At 42.3% G+C, this 19745-nt stretch overlaps 1 protein-coding gene across 3 annotated transcripts in view; it reads left to right on the top strand.

The window, feature by feature from the left end:
- Window positions 1-19745, top strand: part of SUGCT (succinyl-CoA:glutarate-CoA transferase) — a 536399-nt gene that overhangs the window by 445370 nt on the left and 71284 nt on the right. For all 3 annotated transcript variants that reach the window (XM_074986040.1, XM_074986041.1, XM_074986039.1), the window contains one exon: window positions 14019-14082. In XM_074986040.1, coding sequence (XP_074842141.1) covers window positions 14019-14082 — 64 coding nt within the window. The remainder of the gene's footprint in view (window positions 1-14018; window positions 14083-19745) is intronic.

Genomic DNA, 19745 nt, shown 5'->3' with positions numbered 1-19745 from the left:
ACCAAGATACCTGGATGCCTATGTTTTAGGCCAAACTCCTACAATTCTAAATAAGAACACTTCTAAAAGGGTGTAAAGATCACATAACGGTTCCATAGAAATGAGCTGCTTTGGAAGGGAAGGGAGAGAATCCTTCTCTTCACAGTCTGCAGGGAGACGCTTCCATCTGGATTTACTTTACAACCCGAAGCAGGTGCCAGTGTTAAGTGGCATTTCTCTATGGGTGAGCAAGTTTTATAGCTGTGGAGAGGGGTGAGTACCATGAGCTGACAGGCCAGCTCTAGCAAAACAATGTATGATATATAAATAAGCCACAAGCCTTACAGAGCAGGTGAAAGATGGATGAGGAACTTAAAGTAAAGCTCTTGGGAACTCAGTGTGGTGTATAAGATTGGAAAACATATACTGATTATGTACTCTGTGCATGGAGAAACAGGTGAGGCCCCAATGGACTGTCAAAAACGAGTGAAATATTATCCTGAATGGTACAATGCTCTTGTTAATGGTTCCTTAGCCTCAGAAGTAAGTCTGTGAGTGTTCGACTTCCTGACTATTTTTCTTCTACGCATCTATTTTTCCATTACATACATGTGTATACAAGAAGATGCATATGATTTCTTTAACAGCAGAACTATTAGAGAAGTACTTACTAAGTGAGTAAGGATTGAAAAATCAGGCATGTTGTGCTATAACAGTTATTCTAAATTTTATCTGACAGATAACCTCAAAGTTTGCACTTCAGAATCGCAACAACATGTGATGTTACCCCACCTTGCAGATGCTGCAGAAAACCTTATTTATATAAAGCCCTTGTTCACTGTAAAAACCATAATGAAATCATCTCCATCATTATTAGACCAACACATGGCTGGTTAGAGGATCTGGGGAAGGTGTAGCGTTATAAAACATCACGCTACAACCCAGATGAAACTGACACATTGCACAGACAGAGGATGTGTGTGGTGGTGGTGGTGGTAGTGGCAGGGTTCTTTATCTTCCTTCCTTTACAGTCTCCTGCAGCAGGAATGAAATCCAATTGGAGCCTAGGGTCCTTTCAGTCTTAGCAATACATTTGTATCCATTTACTTTTCCAAGACTGTCTCCGCAAGGAAAACATCTGGAAAATTATTTTTTGTTTCATATGAAATCTGAATGAAAATAAAATAAAATGAAAGACTTTCATGGTGCTATTTTTGACATTCATCCACTCCAGCTCATCTGTGTGCATGTATTTGTTTGCTTGGCTTTTTTTTCCCCTTATCATTTACATTAGGTTTGTTGAATCTTTAAATATACAGATTTTAAAAGTAAGCTTTTAATTTGAAATGTGATACTTTTACTGATTTAAATCCGGCAATGGAATGCAAGAAACTTGTGATTCATACCATCTGAAGTGGCAGTAAATCATTCAATCTAGTGGTTGAAAGAGGCATAAACAACAGTTGGGCCACAGTTTGTTCCAGTTTGTCTCAGTAATAACAACAACTCTTTGCTCTCATAGCATCTTTCACCCAAGGCTTTGAGTGTACTTTATGTGTGTTAATAAATTAGTCCTACAAAAATATCCTGGTGAGATAGCTGCGATAGTTAAGTATCATTATGGCTGTTCAACAGGTAGGGAACATGAAGTAGAGAGATAAAAGACTCTTACTTTGAGTAGACTCATAATCCCCAATAGTGCTATTAACTTCAGTTTTCAGTATGAATGTTGCCAATATAAAATACTACAATATAAAAAACATGGTGTAGGAACAGGGAGGGGTGACAGAATTGCCACACCCCTGGGCAAGGGGTGTGTGTGTGTGTGTGTGCGCGCACGTGTGTGCGCGTGGGGAACTCCAAGAAGGGCTGGGGCAGCCAGCCCTCCGCACTCCGCAGACCACACTATGCACACGCACCACTACAGCCAGCCCTTAGCATTGCCCAGAGCATGCTGCCTGAGGCTGTGCAGGTGATTTAAAGGGCTCAGGACTCCGTATGCTTCCACTGTGGCAGTAGCAGCAGCAGCGTCTGGGAACCTTGGGCTGTCTTGAATTACTGGCCCCCCAGGGCAATTGCTCCCTTTCTCCCCCCACCCCACCTTCGGCTGGCTCAAGTAGGAGTGACTTAGGTTGGCCCTAAGTGATTCACCCAAAGCCACACAGGAAGTTGGGTACATAATTCAGATCTTTTGGCTGCCAGCCCAGTGAATAAGAAGATTAGAACAGCCATAGTGGGTCAGACCAAACGTCCTTCTGGCCCAGTATCCTGTCTCCCAACAGTGGCCAATGCCAGATGCCCCAAAGGGAGTGAATAGAACAGGTACTTGTTGAGCAATCCCATTCCTGACATCCATTTCCAACCTCTGACAAACAGAGGCTAGAGACACCATTCATACCCATTCTGGCTAATTGCTATTGATTTTCGTATCTTCAGTTGAGTTCGTTTTTGAACCCCATTAAAGTCCTGGTCTTCGCAAAATCCTCTGGCAGGTGCTTTGAAGACAAAAAGCATCCGTCCTCTCATGCTGGCACTCCTGAGCCAGAAAGTGTTAGGATGGCAACAAACCCATTCTCTTTGCATAAATATTACTATGAGTATAGAATTTACAACTAGAGATGTATATATGTGATTTTAAAAATACATTATAGTTTTTGTTTCCAAGGTTATGTTGATAACAAACGTAAATAATATAAATTATAATAATATAAATAACATATATATTAAACCCTTTAGGCCAGATTTTCTGCGCTAAACTCTTGTGCTTGATACTCACATTTGGTGATATAGGGCCAGATTCCACCACCTTCAAACAGGGTGAACCTCTTTAGTCTGACACCCTTGGGACCTGAGAATTTGCCCAACTGCAGGCAGTCAATATTGTCTAGCACATTACCAACACTTCCACTGCTTACTAGGCTCTCAGAAGACATATGGAGTTAATTACAGCTAAATAACAACGCAGAACACTGAAAGCCAGGATTGGTGGCTGTAAACAAACTTTATGGGACCACAGGAAACTCGGCCACACCCATGATAAGTGGTTGTCCAGCTAACTAAAATCATCCCAGGCTACAGATGTTGCTGGATGAGAGTAGGCTGGACTAGAGAGGTTCAACCTGTACCACCAAAAGGGAAAACGGGGACAGAGAAAGTTTCTTATTAAAGTTTCAACTCTGGATGCCTAAAATTAGGCTCCCAAAGCCAAGATTTGTGGTACTAATTGTGACTAATAATTTTTGTGTGTGTCGGTCTCTGGGTTCCCAACTGAGACACTTTAAAAGGGTCAACTTTTTTAAAAAGTGCCAAAAGTTTAAAAATTGAGCCCTTTAAAGGTCTGTCCATCTGGCATCCCTGAATAATGAGACACCTTATGTGACAATTACTTTTGAAAGTCTTGACCTGTAGCTAATTTTAAGTACCTTAATGGGAATGTCCTGATTTGCAGAAGTGCTAAGCTTGCATAGATCAAACCATTTTATTTAGGTGACTAATGATGGATTTGTGAGTCTAACTGTTAGTCATTCAGGTTTGAAAATTTTGGCTTAAAATATGAATTCCTGTTTTCCAAATCCCTCTGTGATTCCCCCTAGATACTAATTATGGATACTGCTTTTCATAATGGAACCTTCTGAAATAATTTGTTCCCTAAAAGAATTCCAACACTGACCCTTTGCTTGTATGCCATCCACTGTTAGGAAAAAAAAACAAAACAAAACACCTTCTCTTTTTGCTTTCATTATTTTCCAATACATCTGATGAAAACATTTGAGATTTATATAGACTTATTTAGCAACTGTCTCATATTTACTTATACTGTGAAGGATAAATTGCATTTGGGATTTTTTTCTCTGAGAATATTTGTCCATTAGACAATGATAAAGGCATTTCTGCTATAACTGGTGTGAATGATTTTCATTGTTTAATGCTGTTTTTGTTATTTAATCTGACTTTTTTGTGTTTTGTTGTGGTTGGTGACATGGTTTGGGGTCTTTTGTTGGCTTTTTCTTTTTTTCTTTTGTAGATGTGAATACAAAGGAATAATAAAAATTAACCCAGAAAACACTGTAAATACTATTGTAATCAATCGGTTCCCACAGTAATTTGAAAGAAGGATTAGGGAACTGAATCTCTAGAAATGTTAATAACTGTGTTCCTGTTGACCGTGGGAACCACTTGCTGACTTTCCTATCATGGAAAGTTGGCCAGCTCTGTAGACATCTAGATAAACTTCTAAGGAGTACTGGAAAGGTGTTCATGGTTGCAGCTGAGAGATATATGTAGGAATAATAAAATATAGAGGTATGAGAGAGAGGTCCTGGAAACATGGACAAATTTTGTGTCCTTGACCATGATCTCTCTGGAATGCTTCTGGACTAATGTGACAACTGCAGCATTTCAATTTATGAGGCAGAAGGTGGTGTCCAGAGGAGGGAATTGCGGTGAAGGGGAACATCTATAAAGGGATGGGCTTCACGTTAAACAAATGGGAAGCAGACAGCTGGCACAAATTAACAAATTTTGTGGGATGTTTAAAATAGGAGGTGGAGAAAAACTGACAAAGGATGAGGAGACTTGGGATGCCCAAAGATTTCTGGTAGGGAGGTCAGCGACAGAAGATATCTTTGTATCAAGTAAAGTATAGGAGAGCAAATACAGCAAAAAATAATGGAATGAAATTCTGGAAAGCTTAAAGCTTATCAGATTAAAGAATTAAATAAAACAGAAGCAGATGACCAACATCTACGCCTCCTCTTACTGCACACTTTCCCTGTGTGCATACAGATCTGTAGGTTTTCATATGCCAATTGGAGAAGTGTAACACACACACACACAAAATCTAGAATCCTTCGCAAAGAAAGAAGACTTTGGTGTAGTAGGCATTATGGAAAAACAGTGGAAAGACAAAAACCAATCAAAAACCAATCGGATATTGTAATACCTGACTATGAGGTATACAGGAAGGACAGATTAGATCATGTAGCTGGGGGAGCAGCATAAGGGCTATGCTACTGGCCCTCTGGTCAGGAAGCGGATATTGAGTGCACAGCATTGAGAGAGGTCAAAGAATAAACTAAGTCTAATATGGCAGTAATAAAGAGTGACTTCAGCTGGTCAAATGTCACAGTGCAACAAGGTTTGAGGGAAATAGTTTCTCAAGTCATCACACTAAATAATTTCTTCTTTGGAATAGTTAGCCCTAGAGCACACACACCAAGTGGGTATTCTTGATTTAGTCCCAAATAAAATAAAGGAATGGGTCTAAAATACCTGGTGTTGACTCACAAAGGTGACTATAGGCCACCAAAAGTCAAAGTAGGAACCACAGAATAAGTAAGTTCAATGTTGTCAGAGGAGTGTTCAAAATTAAGTAGTCAAAAGTTTAAAGTAAAAAGTAAGGGGACTAAAAAGGTCAGACTCAGCATGAATGGAAGTTTGAATATTCTGTGGTAGAATAAAAGAACAAAAGAAAGGGCGTAGGAAAGCAAGAAATAATCTAGATTCATTATGGTGGTGTTTTTTTGTTTTTTGCAAAACAAGCATCTTTCAAACAATGGAAATCCAACTTTGTGCAGCCAACAGAGGCATAAACTATGATAACTATGATAAGTGAAGTCTAAGATGGAATGTAGACAGGCTAAGAAGGATTGTAAAGGGCAATTAGCAAAAAGAACCCTAGCGGTCCCCCTTCCCTCAAGAAAATAAAAAGTATATCAGAAACAGGAAATTCACAAGGGAATCAAGAGAATTAATGTGGATCAGTTAGAGACAAAGGATGCTGCAGAGCATAATGATGATTTTTTTCATCAGTTTGTATCACAGAGAATGGTAGGGAAATACCTACAATACACCTCCTCTTTTCAGCTCATGACAATTAGATATAATCAGAAATTGATGTGTAAAAATAAGAGTGTCTGGAACAAACTGATAAAGAGCAATGAGGCACAAGGAAAAAGACCAGACTGCATTCATTCATGAGTTCCAAAAGAGCTTAATAAAGCCAGCTGCTGACAAAATGTGCAGTCTCGTAAAAATAGTGATCTCAAAAATGATATAAAGGAGATTTAAAGACAGATGATTAGCATGGTTAGGGGTACAAAAGAATATTCACATAAAGAAAGATTTGAAAAGTTTGGGACTATTTCATAAACAAAAAAAGGAGATTGGTAAAGGTATGCTAAACACTGTGTTCCTGTTTAATCTGTGTGATAATAGAAGAGCCGGAGGCCATTCAGTGAAATAGAAAGGTGAAACAGTTAAAACTGTTGATTTCAAGTAAGTTAAACCCTTCTTTTTTTTTTGAGAAGTGTTTTTAGAGTGTATCAGACAATACACAATATGACGTATCAGATCACACCATACATTGTTACTTGTTTCCTGGGTAATTATGGTTATGATTTCTCATTTAGCAGATCCAGGAATATCAATTATATTACTTCCTTGTGGTTTGGAGCTAGGAATAATAATTACATTTACCCACAGCCAGCTATGTTGTGGCCACAGAGATATGAAGTGGGCTGTTACATCATTTCCTTTGTGGCACTGATAATCCCTTCAGTTAAACTTATGATACTGTAAAATAATAATATCAGAGCTCATACATATTTGGCATACGTGACCCTGTATTGAACCCTTGTTTTTAACAAAAACTGGGTTTTTCTTTCTGATATTACATTTTGCAGTCAGTCTGATTCCTGTACTTACTGTTGTTGGTGTTTGGAACTTGGCTGCTGTTTGTCTCAGATGAAAAGCAACTAAAATGAATTCGGGAACTTGGACACTACTGGGCTATTGTATGCCAAGAAGAGGAGAGGCACAGTGTAAGGCTTCCCTGGACATCAGGGCTCATAGCCAGGCTCAGCTTTGTGTGATAAGTATTATGGGACTGTGGGGCATCATGAATAGGATGAAGAACTGGTTTATAAAACCTTGAATTCCTGGCAATTGCTATCAAACTTTTCCTTCAGTAGGTTTGTCAGTTTTGGTTGTGCATATTCCTGGAGGTTTCATCACATGATATAATTTTGAATTAAAGATTATTCTTTAATTCCTGGAGACACCAGGACAATTCTGGTGGGTTGTCGTCCTGTCTGGTAATGGTACCAGGAAGCAAGGCCGTACGAGCTCTGTTTGAGTGCAGTGTTTTCAGCAAGCAACTGACTGAATTGGTCCTATAAAAACTGGTTCTATGAGGTCATCTGGAGGACATGGACCTGTAGGGCTTAATTGTCCACCTGAAGGACAATCTAGGATTGTCCGGTGAGCCCGGAGAGTGAGCCAGGTCCATTCTGTTGTTTCCAGGACTGCTCCTGTGGCCTAAGTGGTCCATGCAAACTGTCAGTGCCACAGCATGGATCGTCTGACCTAGTGGTCAGAGCAGGTATTAGGAGTCAGGTGAGGTCCAATACCAGGAGGTGAGAGTCTGGGACAAACCCAAGGGCAAACCGAGGTCAGGTGTCAGGAGCCAGGCACGGTCACGTTATCAGGAGCTTAGCAGCGGGAAGTGGGAGGAGGTATCTCAGGGAAAGCAGTCTAAAGCAGAGAAAACCCCGTTACACAGACGACTTCCAGTTCCTGTGCTGGATTTACATAGCAGCTACAAATCAATCAGGATGTGCAATTGAATTCCAGGACTGAGGTTTTCTGTCAGAACTCAATACATAGTCTGAGAACAGTTGGCTTGGCACTCAGAGGCAGCTTGGTACTTACAAGCTCCAGAGAGTTCTGTCAGTTCTAGACCCACAGTCCCTGACAGACCCACCAGCTCAGCTGTACCCATATCCTCAGACTGTACAAGGATGAGAAGCGTACCTCCATATGAAACAAATGTGAGGACAATGTATGTTCAGCCAAATGGGATGATGCAGAAAATCTAGGAATTGTGCTGACAATTGGCTTCATTTCCAGAGATGCTCAGGAACCCCATCTTCCATTGAAGTCAACACATACGTGCAGAATTGTTGAATTACCTGTAGTATATTTTGTTTAAGTTCAAAGCTTTCCTTGACTATTAATAGGCAAAATTCACTTTAAATAACACTTGCAAGTCAATGGGAGAGGCTTTAACTCTCTATATAAATGCAAATGACCTTAAAACCTCAGGTGAGTTGGACTTCCCCTGGTCCAGCACCCTCAGGATCTGACTGGTCCCAAACAATGGAATTTGGTGGATCAAGGGAGATCCCCTACCTCTGGCCCCCCCAACCCACAGGCCCTCCTCACCACTGGCTCTGCTTCCATCCTGGGTTGCTCCCCTGCCTCTGACTCCCCTACCACCAGCCTCAGCTGGCCCTCCTACCATTCACCTGGTTGGGTTGCCACCAGTCCTGGCCCCGATGCTGGCATCAGCTTCAGCCCCGGTTGGGCTGCTGGACGTTGGCCCTGCGGATGCTAGCCACACTGGGCTCTCAGTATTACAGGACCACCAGCCCCTCTGCCACTAGGCTCCCAGCTGCAGGCCCTCCTGACACTAGGCTCTTGACCTCAGGGATCTATTGTCTAGTAACATCCCTGTTTCTGTCAAACCATCAGTGTTGCTGGACCAAAGTCCTGGTTTTGGGAGATGCAACCTGTATTAAAGGAAAAAGAACTGACAGTTTTTAAACATAAGACAAAAGCAGCAATAATACAAACCTTGCTTTTGATACAAGATATATAGTATTAAGCAATGACGCAAGGAAAAACAGGGGCACAGCATGCTTTTGTCTTATTGGTCACTAGTGAGAGAAAGGAATATACCACTTTAATTTCTGATACTCCCATATTTCCATCAAATTGGACCTACATGTAGAGGAAGTATTTGTTAAAGGGCTTGTCAGTCTGTCAGACAAACGTATAACAAGAGCCAGAGGCTAGAAGTTGAAGCCAAAGAACTTCAGACAGAAAATAGGGTCTAAATGGCTAGTGATAAGGGTAATTAACTTTTGGAGCAATTCACCAAGAGCTGTGGTGGATTCTCCATTACTGACAATTTTTAAATCAAAATTAGATTTATTTAAATGCTGTAGTTCAAAACAAATTATTTTGGGGAAATTCTCTGGCCTGCACTATCTGGTAAGTCAGATTAGGAAATCACAATGGTCCCCTTTGGCCTTGACATCTCTGAATTTATGAAAATGAAGTGGTATAAAATATCTGATGCTAAAATCCAGAAGGTCACAAGAGAATCCATCATTGACTGAGTGATAATTTTTGTGAATTTCCTCCTAATACTAGTTTCATCACACAAAATGCTGAACATTGCTTAGGACTCTAACCTGACGTCTCCTAGGGAGGTAACCATGGGCCAGGGCTTGTAGTGCTAAAGGTGCAGGACAGGTCCCTCCCTAACTTAGTCCCAAAGGCAAGAATCAGGAGCAGAGCAGGAAGCTGCTTGCAAACCAAACATTGCTGTAAGATTCCTTAGTGCCAGGCTCTGCCGTTGCAGAGACCTCGAAGGCCCTGACTATAGAGGTACATACAAGCAAAAGGGTAGTATTGGGAGAGTATCTCCTCAAGTAACACAGCCTCTTTGGCTCCTTTGACATTTTACCCTTCGTTCTTACTCAATATTTAGATGTGATCATACAAGGAGGCAACTTGGGAAGACGAATGTGACATGTTACTGCTCTTGCAGTAAAAGCACATTTGAGGGCAGTTTCACTGGCTTCTGAAATGATTTGACATACTGTGCTGTTAGACTAAGTGAAGAGTCAAGCAGTGGAAAGTGAAAGTGTCTCTCACCTTCAGTTGACACAAAGCTAGAAATATTAAAAAAACCTTTGCAAAACAGCAGCAGACTGTGATATCAGGAAATCAACCATTGCTGCTCTTCAAAAAAGCCAGGAAAAAAATAAAGCCATTTCCAAAAGAAGCCAGAAACCATGGCAAAATAAAAAGCAGGTGTATTTTGTGCAAAGCTGCTGCTGCTGCTTTTGATAAGGCAACAGTGATCAGAAGTTACTCTTACATGTAAGTGATGGTGTGATGGCGACAGAAAAAGGCAACATTACTGAGAAATGTATCTAGATGAAGGCAAAGACCATTTTAAAGAAAGCACAGAGTGGCTCTGTTGGGTCAAAAAATGGCATGAAACACCGCAGTTGGGGATACAAGGAGAGTGTCTGACAGCTGACTCGAATGTCACTTGTGAATTTAAAACCACTTTCACATAATTTATTGAAAAGCATGAAATTAGCCAGGACTAAGTGTTCAGCTACAAAGAGGCAGGACAGTAGAGGTCCCTGATTAAAAGCAAGACTGGCAGGCAGTTCAGAAAAACAGACAAAGAATTTGAAATCCAGTAAATATTGTATCTTGTTGATGGCTACTGCTAATGTAAGTGGGGATTTCTGTCTCCCATTTCTGTTCATTTGCAAAAGTGTGAAACCTCACTGTTTTGCAAATCTCATTACAGCAGTTCTATGTGTGCTTGAAAGTTGTCAGTGATGAAGAACTGATCATGACCTGGAGTACTTTATTGCAGTGATTAATTATTCTCACTGTTATTATCTTATTGTTTTCTTGTACTCCTCTGGTTAGATTGTCTATCTAACCATCTGTTGTCTCTCAGGCCAGGTCAACACTAGACCTTTAGGGGGATTATAGATGCAAAATTCCAGCTATAGCAATTGTATGGCTGGAATCAACTTATTTACAATTGACTTACCTGGACATCCTTACTGAGGGAGGTCAACAGGAAAAACTCTGCTATCAAACTCCCTTACTCCTCACAAGATTGAGGAGTACAGGGATCAACTGTTGACCCCCAGTAGCTTGATTTCGCATGTCCCCACTAGGCATGTGAAATAGAACCCTGGAAGATCGACCCTGACCAGATCCATCTTCTGGGTAGTGAAGACAAATCCTTATGCTTAGGTTGTAAGCTCTTTGGTGTAGGAAACGTCTTTTGGTTCTGGGTTGGCACAGAACCTAATATAATGGGGATCTCATTCATGACTGGGGCATCTAGGTGCTATGATAAGGATGTTGTTGTTACTATTATTTTATTAAATAATAATAATAATAATAATAATAATATAATAATAAATAAAAAAATCAATACCATATTTATGAAAATGGGCAGGAAACATGAATACATCTCAAACAAGTCTTCTGTGTATAAAGAGACAAATTGTATGGAAAAGTAAAGAAACTGAAGAAAAAATCTTTTATTACAGTAAACCCTTGATTTAATGGTCTAACGGGGGAAGGGGTGTCCATTAATGTCGAAAGGCCGTTAGTACACTGACCTTCCCAAACCATCACTCACTCCTGTCCTCTGCCTCCCTTCCCTTTCCCCCCTCCTGCCCCATTCTTCCCCTCACACCCCAATCTCCCTCTCCCAATTACCAGGAGAGGAGCTGCATGGTGGCCTAACTCCTTCCACCTCCTGCAGCTCTTCCAGCCTCCGGCTCTAAGCCGCCCATGCTGCTGCTCAGCACCATTGCAGGCAGCAGTAGCCAGGCACCAACATACTCCAGGAACACGCAGTTGAGGGAAGAGATCTCCCATGCCTCACCACAGCCTCCCCCACCCCCACATGGCTCCTCTGGCCCCAGCAGCTCCAGTGGCAGCAGGGGCTCTAACAGCTCTGGTGAGTCGCTGGCATTTATTTGGCGGGGAGGGTGCTGGGAGAGAGCATCCATTTTTTCCAGGGTCCATTAAATCGAGAGTTTACTGTACTTCATTAAAGCACAAAAAAGGCAGGTAGCATTTAATTCCACAAGATAAGAACTTTAGCCAAGTGTTATAAGCAGCAGTCTGTATTAACTACAAAAGAAATTAGAGACCATGAAATTTCCAGAATCTTATAGCTTTGACTAGTTCTTATACAGTTGTATAGCTATTTCGTGACTAGTAATGCCCTTTTAAAACATTTCAGACAGGGCTCAGTCTATCAAAGCCAAGAATATGGTTAGCTTTAAGCACATGAGTATTCAGTTGGCTTTGAGTTAAACATGTACTTGCCTGTTTTGCTGGATATGGATCTAAAAGAATTAACAAAGTCTACATGGATCAAGAACAGCTTACTTATTAAGATTAAGGAGAAAAGAGGCTGAATCTTCCATAATATTATTGACAACATTTTTTCTCTGATTCTTCCATCAAATATTCTTTGCACTTCCAACCACAAGTGAAACGGAATAGTCACACAAAATGAAAAAAAAGATGGCCTAACTTTTTGACAATACTTGTTTCTCAGGAGAATTTCCCAATCACCCATTCCATTCAAATAAGGGGCTATAAGTCTCTCCACACCTTAGCAATGTAATTGACTACCACACAGGTCACTACATAATAATTTAAATATTGGCTGATGGGAGCTTATCTATATTTAGATTTCATTAACAAAATAAAGTGTTTAATATTCTGATTGTCATTCACATACCAGTGTTAGAATGATGGAAAAACTATAGATGGGTCACCAGAATCAAAATATATATCTGCCTGGGGTTTGAAATTGCAAAAACATCAGCATTTTATGTTAGTTACTTACATATTTGTTTTGTGATTAAAAATAAAAAGGAAAAAACAAAAATTCTGTTTGTGATTGATGATAGGCCCACTGAAGATAAACCCTTTTCAGAAATATGTCATATACTCCTTATAAAACGCACACACACACACACAGACCAAAAATAGTAACAGAGAGTAAGCCGTGCTAGTCTATACACTATCAAAACAAAAAGCAGTCAAGTAGCACTTTAAAGACTAGCAAAATAGTTTGTTAGGTGAGCTTTCGTGGGACAGACCCACTTCTTCAGACCATATCCAGACCAGAACAGACTCAATATTTAAGACACAGAGAACCAAAAACAGTAAGCAAGAAGGACAAATCAGAAAAAGATAAAAGATAGGGGCCTATAGGGGCTTGTCTGCATACTTAACTCAGTCTAATTCTTGATCTTCCCCCCCAACCCCTCCACTCTTTGATTTGCTCACCTTGATTATCTTTTTCTGATTTGTCCTCCTTGCTTACTGTTTTTGGTTCTCTGTGTCTTAAATATTGAGTCTGTTCTGGTTTGGCTATGGTCTGAAGAAGTGGGTCTGTCCCATGAAAGCTCACCTAATAAACTATTTTGCTAGTCTTTAAAGTGCTACTTGACTGCTTTTTGTTTTGACAGACCAAAAATGTATAGATTACCCACCTAGCCCTTTTAAAAGATAATAGCAGAACATTGTGTAGTTTGTTCCCTAGCAAGCTCAAGATCAATGGAATAATGGCAGAGAAAACAGCAACGTATATGTTACCCATAGGGCTTTGCTGCCTGTAAGTCTTTTGTTATTTATATGCCTGACTTGAAAATAATTGCTTTCAAACTTAAGAAAGAAGATGAAGGGCATATAAAACTACTGTTCTATAGTTAAAACCTGCTTACTGTGAGGGGTTTCATCCACAATTGCTTGGAAGGTGAGTTGGGGCAAGTGTGTCAGTGAAGACTGAATATGCTGAGCCATGTATCAAAGCTGTTGCTCACTGTGTCAAATTACTACTCTGGGCAGATTTAGTCCTATTGGTTGGCCTATTAGATGCGGTGATGACCAGGTGGAAACAAGGCTCCAGTCCACTCCCTGCCTCTCATTATTTATTATTAGTAGAAACTAATATTTCTCAAAGCCCTATGGCCCCATTGTGATGGATGCTATACAAACACTGAAAAGAACCAGTCAATACTAAAATGAATGGTTTAAAAGCTAAAGATGGTAGGAACCCATCTATTTAATTCTGCACATCTGAATCTAACTGCCAATGCTTTCACTAAGGATATTTGTAGTAAAGCCTTCTAGTGGTTTCTTGTGATATTATGACCTGGAGGTTAAACTGGAAAAATAAGGTCAAGTAACCCTATTTAACTTTTTAGATATAAAAATATGTTTTATATATCTAACATTAAGGTACTGCATTTTGACAATGTTGGCCTAAAGCTGATTGAAATTGAAGTGAATATGTATTTTGCATAATGTCTTTCTATGACAGTGATGATACAAGGGTTGCCTATTTTCCTGTTGAGTCTACAAATTAATTATATGCATTGTTTATGTATGTGCTTTTTTAGGTGCTGCACAATGGACTTATCATGGAAATGGATCATCCAACAGTCGGGAAGATAGCTGTTCCAGGTTGGACTATTTTATTTTTTTTTTCAAATAGAACTTTAAAAAAGTGAAGTGATGTTTCTTGGCATTTCGGTCTTGTGAATGGATGGCTGATAGACAGTTATTCTTGTGTTGCTTCTAGTAGCAGGGAAATGTTCCCGATGAATTCATGAGTTTTGTTAATTGCATCTACTAAAACATCAACATGAATTTGATAGAGTTTTCAACCCCAACACTCTAGTTAGAACTATTATTATTAAGCCATCTAAATGAATAGGGTTTTGGTTTAGGCTTACTCTGACTGTTCTATAAACTCTGCTTTTAGGATATTTTTAATTGCAGAAACAAAACAAAAAAGGGGCCATTCATCCTGAAGCATGGTCTGTTGCTGGAGAGCCAGTATTGCAGTAAAAAAGTCTGGTTAATTTTTCTTACTTCTCAGGAGTATCTGAGGTTTACAGGAGATGTGAAGAGGCCATTTTTATTTTTCCTGACTGAAACTGGGTAGGCTACCATACCTGAGCTATCTTGTTCCACTAAAGTTAATGGTAGACATTCATTTCAGTAGGAACAGTTCAGTCAATGCTGAACACTGAAATCTTGCTGAATCCCTATGCCTTTCTTTCTCACAAATTTCCCTTTTTCCCCTGTGCAGAATATCTTTCAGCTTTATTTTTATAATATCATCTCTTTAGGTAAAAACTGTTAGTTCCAAATACCATCCTCTGATCCATGTGCTCTATTCCCACCAATTTCAGCTAAGTTTTTCACTTATGGCAGTAGGAAGAATTTGCCCCATAAAGTTTTTCCTAAATTGCATGTCCTGGAGTCGCAAAAGGGTACAGAAAAGAGTTGGAAGAAGATAGGTCAGCTATGATGGCCTACCCAGTTTCAGTCAGGAAAAATAAAAAGGGCCTCTTCACATCTCCTGTGAACCTCAGACACACATGAGAAGTAAGAACAATTAACCAGACTTTTTGAGAAAGGAACCTCGTAGTGTGTTCTGTTTTTCTGCGCAAATAATTTTTCGTGTTTCATTTTTGGTCTTTGTCATACATTGTTCTCCACATTGGGCCTCATGAGGTTGAGAAGTTTGGGAGAAAATTCTCTGATATGCTTTCACAATTCAAAGGGGGCTTTTATGAAAATGTGCCTCTTCAAATTTAGGCTTCAAGTAAAAAGTAAAATCCCTTTTGTCTCCCTAAATTGAAAAGGCAAGAAAGGTTTTTGGTTTCAATTAAAAAACAGGTAGAAAAGCCTTGCAGATGGCAACAGGAAAAGTATGTACATTTTCATGTTGCATGCAATACATAATCTATCTTTAGAAAGAAAATACTCCTTTAGGGGCAACGTTAAACTGCAAGAAGAGAAAGGAGATGAAAGAAATGTTCTAATGTCTGTCAGCAGAGATAGAAAGCGCTGTCAGGAGAGAAAGTTTTCACATAGGTAAACTATGGTACTTCCCAAATCCCGTTTTTTTTTTTCCCCTTTATTAAAACTCAAAACTTGTGACAGTGCAGTGAAACTAAAATAAATCTTCTTATTCTCTAATGATTTGCCATTTAGATAGGTTTCTATGAAGGGCTTTTTGTATTAAAGCAGATCGCTAAAATGATCATTTGACAGTTGAAGAGAAAAAGCAGAATAAATTCCTATCTTGGCACAGAGCAGGGAAAGGCAGATAAACAGAGTAACAGTGTATGGCTCTGCCCATAACTTGGAAATTACATTAAGAGCTTGATTCCTGTTGATGGTAGACCTTTGGAGCATCCTCCAGTTACCCAAGTCAGTGATATATCTTTAGCTTAGGTTAAAAACTGCATGAAAGCAACCTCCTGTAGGCAACCCCATTCTCAGTGTTAATTTAAAAGTATTTTCAAGCAGTTTCCAAGGCAGTTACATTCAGCTGTTAGATAGAGACCACCTCCACTAAGTGGCTGCTTTCTATCTGAAGTTGCTCAGGAAAGAATGCAACATAGGTGTTGGAAGATGTATTTTATATCCACAATAGTACTGGGGCAGGCTAGGAGCCCAAGACCAGACTGGAGTGACTGTTCTCTCTGGTCTTCATCTAGACAAATTTTAATAGATGAAATAGGCAAAGCAGACCTCACAATGGAAGTTCTGGACTGAAGCTAGCCTTTTGTGGTCCGGAGTAAAATTCCAAATGCAGCAATATATTTATTAGGAATCATCATTGAATGTTGTGCCTAGATATATGGGTTGAATCACCACCCATTTGTGAGTTCAAATACAGACCTATGACCTCATTTGGGGTGAAATCTTGGCTTCATTGAAGTTAATAGGAATTTTGCCATTTACTTCATTGAAGCTAAGGTTTCACCTTTGAATTTTATGATATAGGCCCATCTCGTGATCTTAATTATCTTTTGAATACTTCCTATAATACTACTACATTCATTTTTCACCTCTTTAAAGGCAAGATTCTGAATACTTCATTCTTTCTTGTTGTAGTCCTTGAGATCTACTGTATGTCAATGAGAGATGGCAGTCATTAGTTCTGTGTGTTTCTCCCCCACCCCCAACCGGTCTTAAGGTATTTTAAACTTACAAAAACACATCCAATGTTGGTGGAGGAGGCACGTTATTAGAAATATATTTGTATTCATTTGCATAGCTTTTAGTCAAGATATGACTTAGTTACTTTCTACTTCTAGAAGGCTGGTAGTACTACTATTTATGTAAGGACATCTTTGTACATATATGCTGCTGCTATTAGCAAATGTATTGTTAGTATTTTCTTGTAGTAATTTAGTTACAGATCTTAGGTATAGAAGTAAACTAATTAGCTCTGAGTGGAGAGATGGTGGAGCGAAAGGCCATATGAGAATTGTTTTAAAAAAAGATGAATAAAAATACATGTGGTTCTTTGCAGATTGGTTGTAGTCTCCTTATCTTGAGTAACATCTTCATTCGGCCCTCAGAGGCCTCAGCTCTAGATGCCATATAAGAATCTAGCGAGATGGATGATACAGAGATTTGGAGATCAATGTGTTTAAGAAAACAAATGATCCTTCTAAATGGAAAGCACCACAGACCCTCTGAGGACAGAAAAATAATAAAAAAGAGAGGTTAGCTCTAGGGGAAAACTCTGATCTCCCAGGATGGTAGGAGGGTAGTCAAAGTAAACTAATGAAGAGTGTTAAGTAAGTCTTGAAATATGATTTAATTCTAAACTCTTCTAGGGAAAATCATCAGTTCATTTTCTACCAATGCAGCACTCTGTCTTGATTTTCGTGAGCCACTGGGCGATGTATTTGTAATGGTTATAAGGGTTTGATGCATTATTATACCCTATTTGTTTTATAGCATGAATTATAATCAAAATCTGTCCAAGGCTACGTCTACACGTGCACGGTACATCGAAATAGCTAATTTCGATGTAGCGACATCGAAATAGGCTATTTCGATGAATAGCGTCTACACGTCCTCCAGGGCCGGCAACGTCGATGTTCAACTTCGACGTTGCGCAGCCCAACATTGAAATAGGCGCAGCGAGGGAACGTCTACACGCCAAAGTAGCACACATCGAAATAGGGATGCCAGGCACAGGTGCAGACAGGGTCACAGGGCGGACTAGCGCTTCCGGGGCAACAGCTAGCCGCTCCCTTAAAGGGCCCCTCCCAGACACACTCAGCCTGCACAGCACGCGGTCTGAGGAGCCATAGGCACACAGACCCCGGGCGCCGCAGTCATGGACCCCCAGCAGCAGCAGCAGCAGCAGCAGCAGCAGCAGCAGCAGCAGCCAGAGGTCCACCCAGCCCTCCCGGCAGGAGCAGGGCTTGCCCTGCTCCATGCCATGCGGGAGGCAGCTGAGCACCTCCTTGCTACACCGGAGGAGGAGCTGCCCCCAGGGCAGCAGGGCTTAACCCCTAACCCTGCAGCACCCGCCCCCGCCTCACATGCCGGCGGCTGTGGAGCTACCCCACCAGCACCGACTGGTGGGAGCGGCTGGTGCTTGGGGAGTGGGACGATGACCGCTGGCTCAGGAACTTCAGGATGAGCCGGCAGACATTTATGGAGCTGTGCCAGTGGCTCACCCCTGCACTCAGGCACCAGGACACGGCCATGCGGCGTGCCCTCACAGTGCAGAAACGGGTCAGCATCGCTGTCTGGAAGCTGGCCACTCCCAACAGCTACCGATCCGTGGTGCAGTAGTTTGGTGTCCGCAAGGCCACCGTCGGGGCTGTCCTCATGGAGGTAAGAGAACCCACGGGGGGAGGGAAGGGCAGGGGAGGGGGGCCCGGGCAGAGGAGGGCAGGGCAGGGCCACGCACACCCTGCTCACCCCTCATTGATGCTGTCCCATGTGCCTTCTCTGAAAGGACGCTGGAGATGTCTCCTGACCCGCCTGGATGCAGGCCCCAACAACATCCCCCAGATTGTGGGTGCCTGCTGCGCTCTGCACAGTTTGGTGGAGAGCAAGGGGGAGACCTTTTTCCAGGGCTGGGCTGCGGAGGCCGGCAGGGCAGACGTCCGCCACCTGCTGCCCCCAGTCGGCAGGTGGACCCCGAAGGGACCCAGGTCCGGGAGGCCCTGCGGGCCCACTTCAATGATGAGGCCGCGGGGTGAACTCTGCCCAGGCCCCCCACTGCCCACCCCTTCCTCCACCACACTCCTGCCCCAACGCCCACACCATGGAGCACCCCACCGCACCCCCCTCCCACTTTTCCTGGACAAATGACAGCACGCACTTGTGGCTGAACTTAAACTTCTTTTTCTTTCAGAACTTTTTTTTTTAACTGTAAATATATGAAACAAGAACAAACTATATACAAACATGTGGAAACAAACTAATATGTACAAAAATAAAACAATACTAAGAAGCAAGTGTCCTCATGAATAAAAAGAAAACCAGGGAGGATAAAGGGGAGAACTATTTACATGGGCGGGACGGGGCAAACGGGGGCCACCAAATAAGAACTTTAAACTATATACAAGGGGGGGGCCACATCCCAGGCCCCTCGCCCCTATAGCCCGGCACTGGGCGTGGCCAGCCGGGAGCCCCGCCGCGGTCGCAGCCCTGTCCGGGGCTGGCTGGGGGCAGGCCGGACTGGAAGATATGATGCCCGGCGAGTCTCAGGTGGCTCCAGGGGTCCCTCGGCGCTCCGGCCCTCGGCGGTGGGTGGCGGGGCGACGGCGGACGGGACGGCGACGGGCGGAGCAGCTGGTGGTGGGGCTGGTGGAGCAGGCAGGGCGGGTGCTGCGGCGGCCAGCGCGGCATGGGGGCCAGGTAGTCCACCAGGCAGTTAAAAGTCTCCATGTAGGCCCCCCATGCCTCCTGGCGCCAGGCCAGTGCCCGCTCCTGCAGCTGCAGCTGCTGCTCCGCGACCTCCAGCTGCCGTCAGTGGATGGCCAGTAGCTGGGGGTCCGTCGCCGTCGGGTGGTGGTGGTGCGGGGTCCGCCGTCTAGCCCGCCGTGGGGCCGGTTGGTCCTCGGCCGAGGGGCTGGCCTGGAGCGATGGTCCCGGAGGGCTCTCTGGGACCACTGAGGCCTCGCCGGCACTCTCTTCCGGTCCTTCTGATGGTGCAGGTGTGGGACACAGGAGAGGAGCGGGGGAAGAAGAATGGAGACAGGCGTTTGTGTGGGCCCTGAGCCATGGCCTTTGTCCCCCCAGCCCTGTGCTGCAGGTTCCCCATCCCCGTCCCCGGGAGATGCTGCTGTGAT

The sequence above is a fragment of the Carettochelys insculpta genome, chromosome 2, assembly GCF_033958435.1.
Source record: "Carettochelys insculpta isolate YL-2023 chromosome 2, ASM3395843v1, whole genome shotgun sequence".
Lineage (NCBI taxonomy): Eukaryota > Metazoa > Chordata > Testudines > Carettochelyidae > Carettochelys > Carettochelys insculpta.
This window is presented reverse-complemented; position numbering and strand designations above follow the sequence as displayed.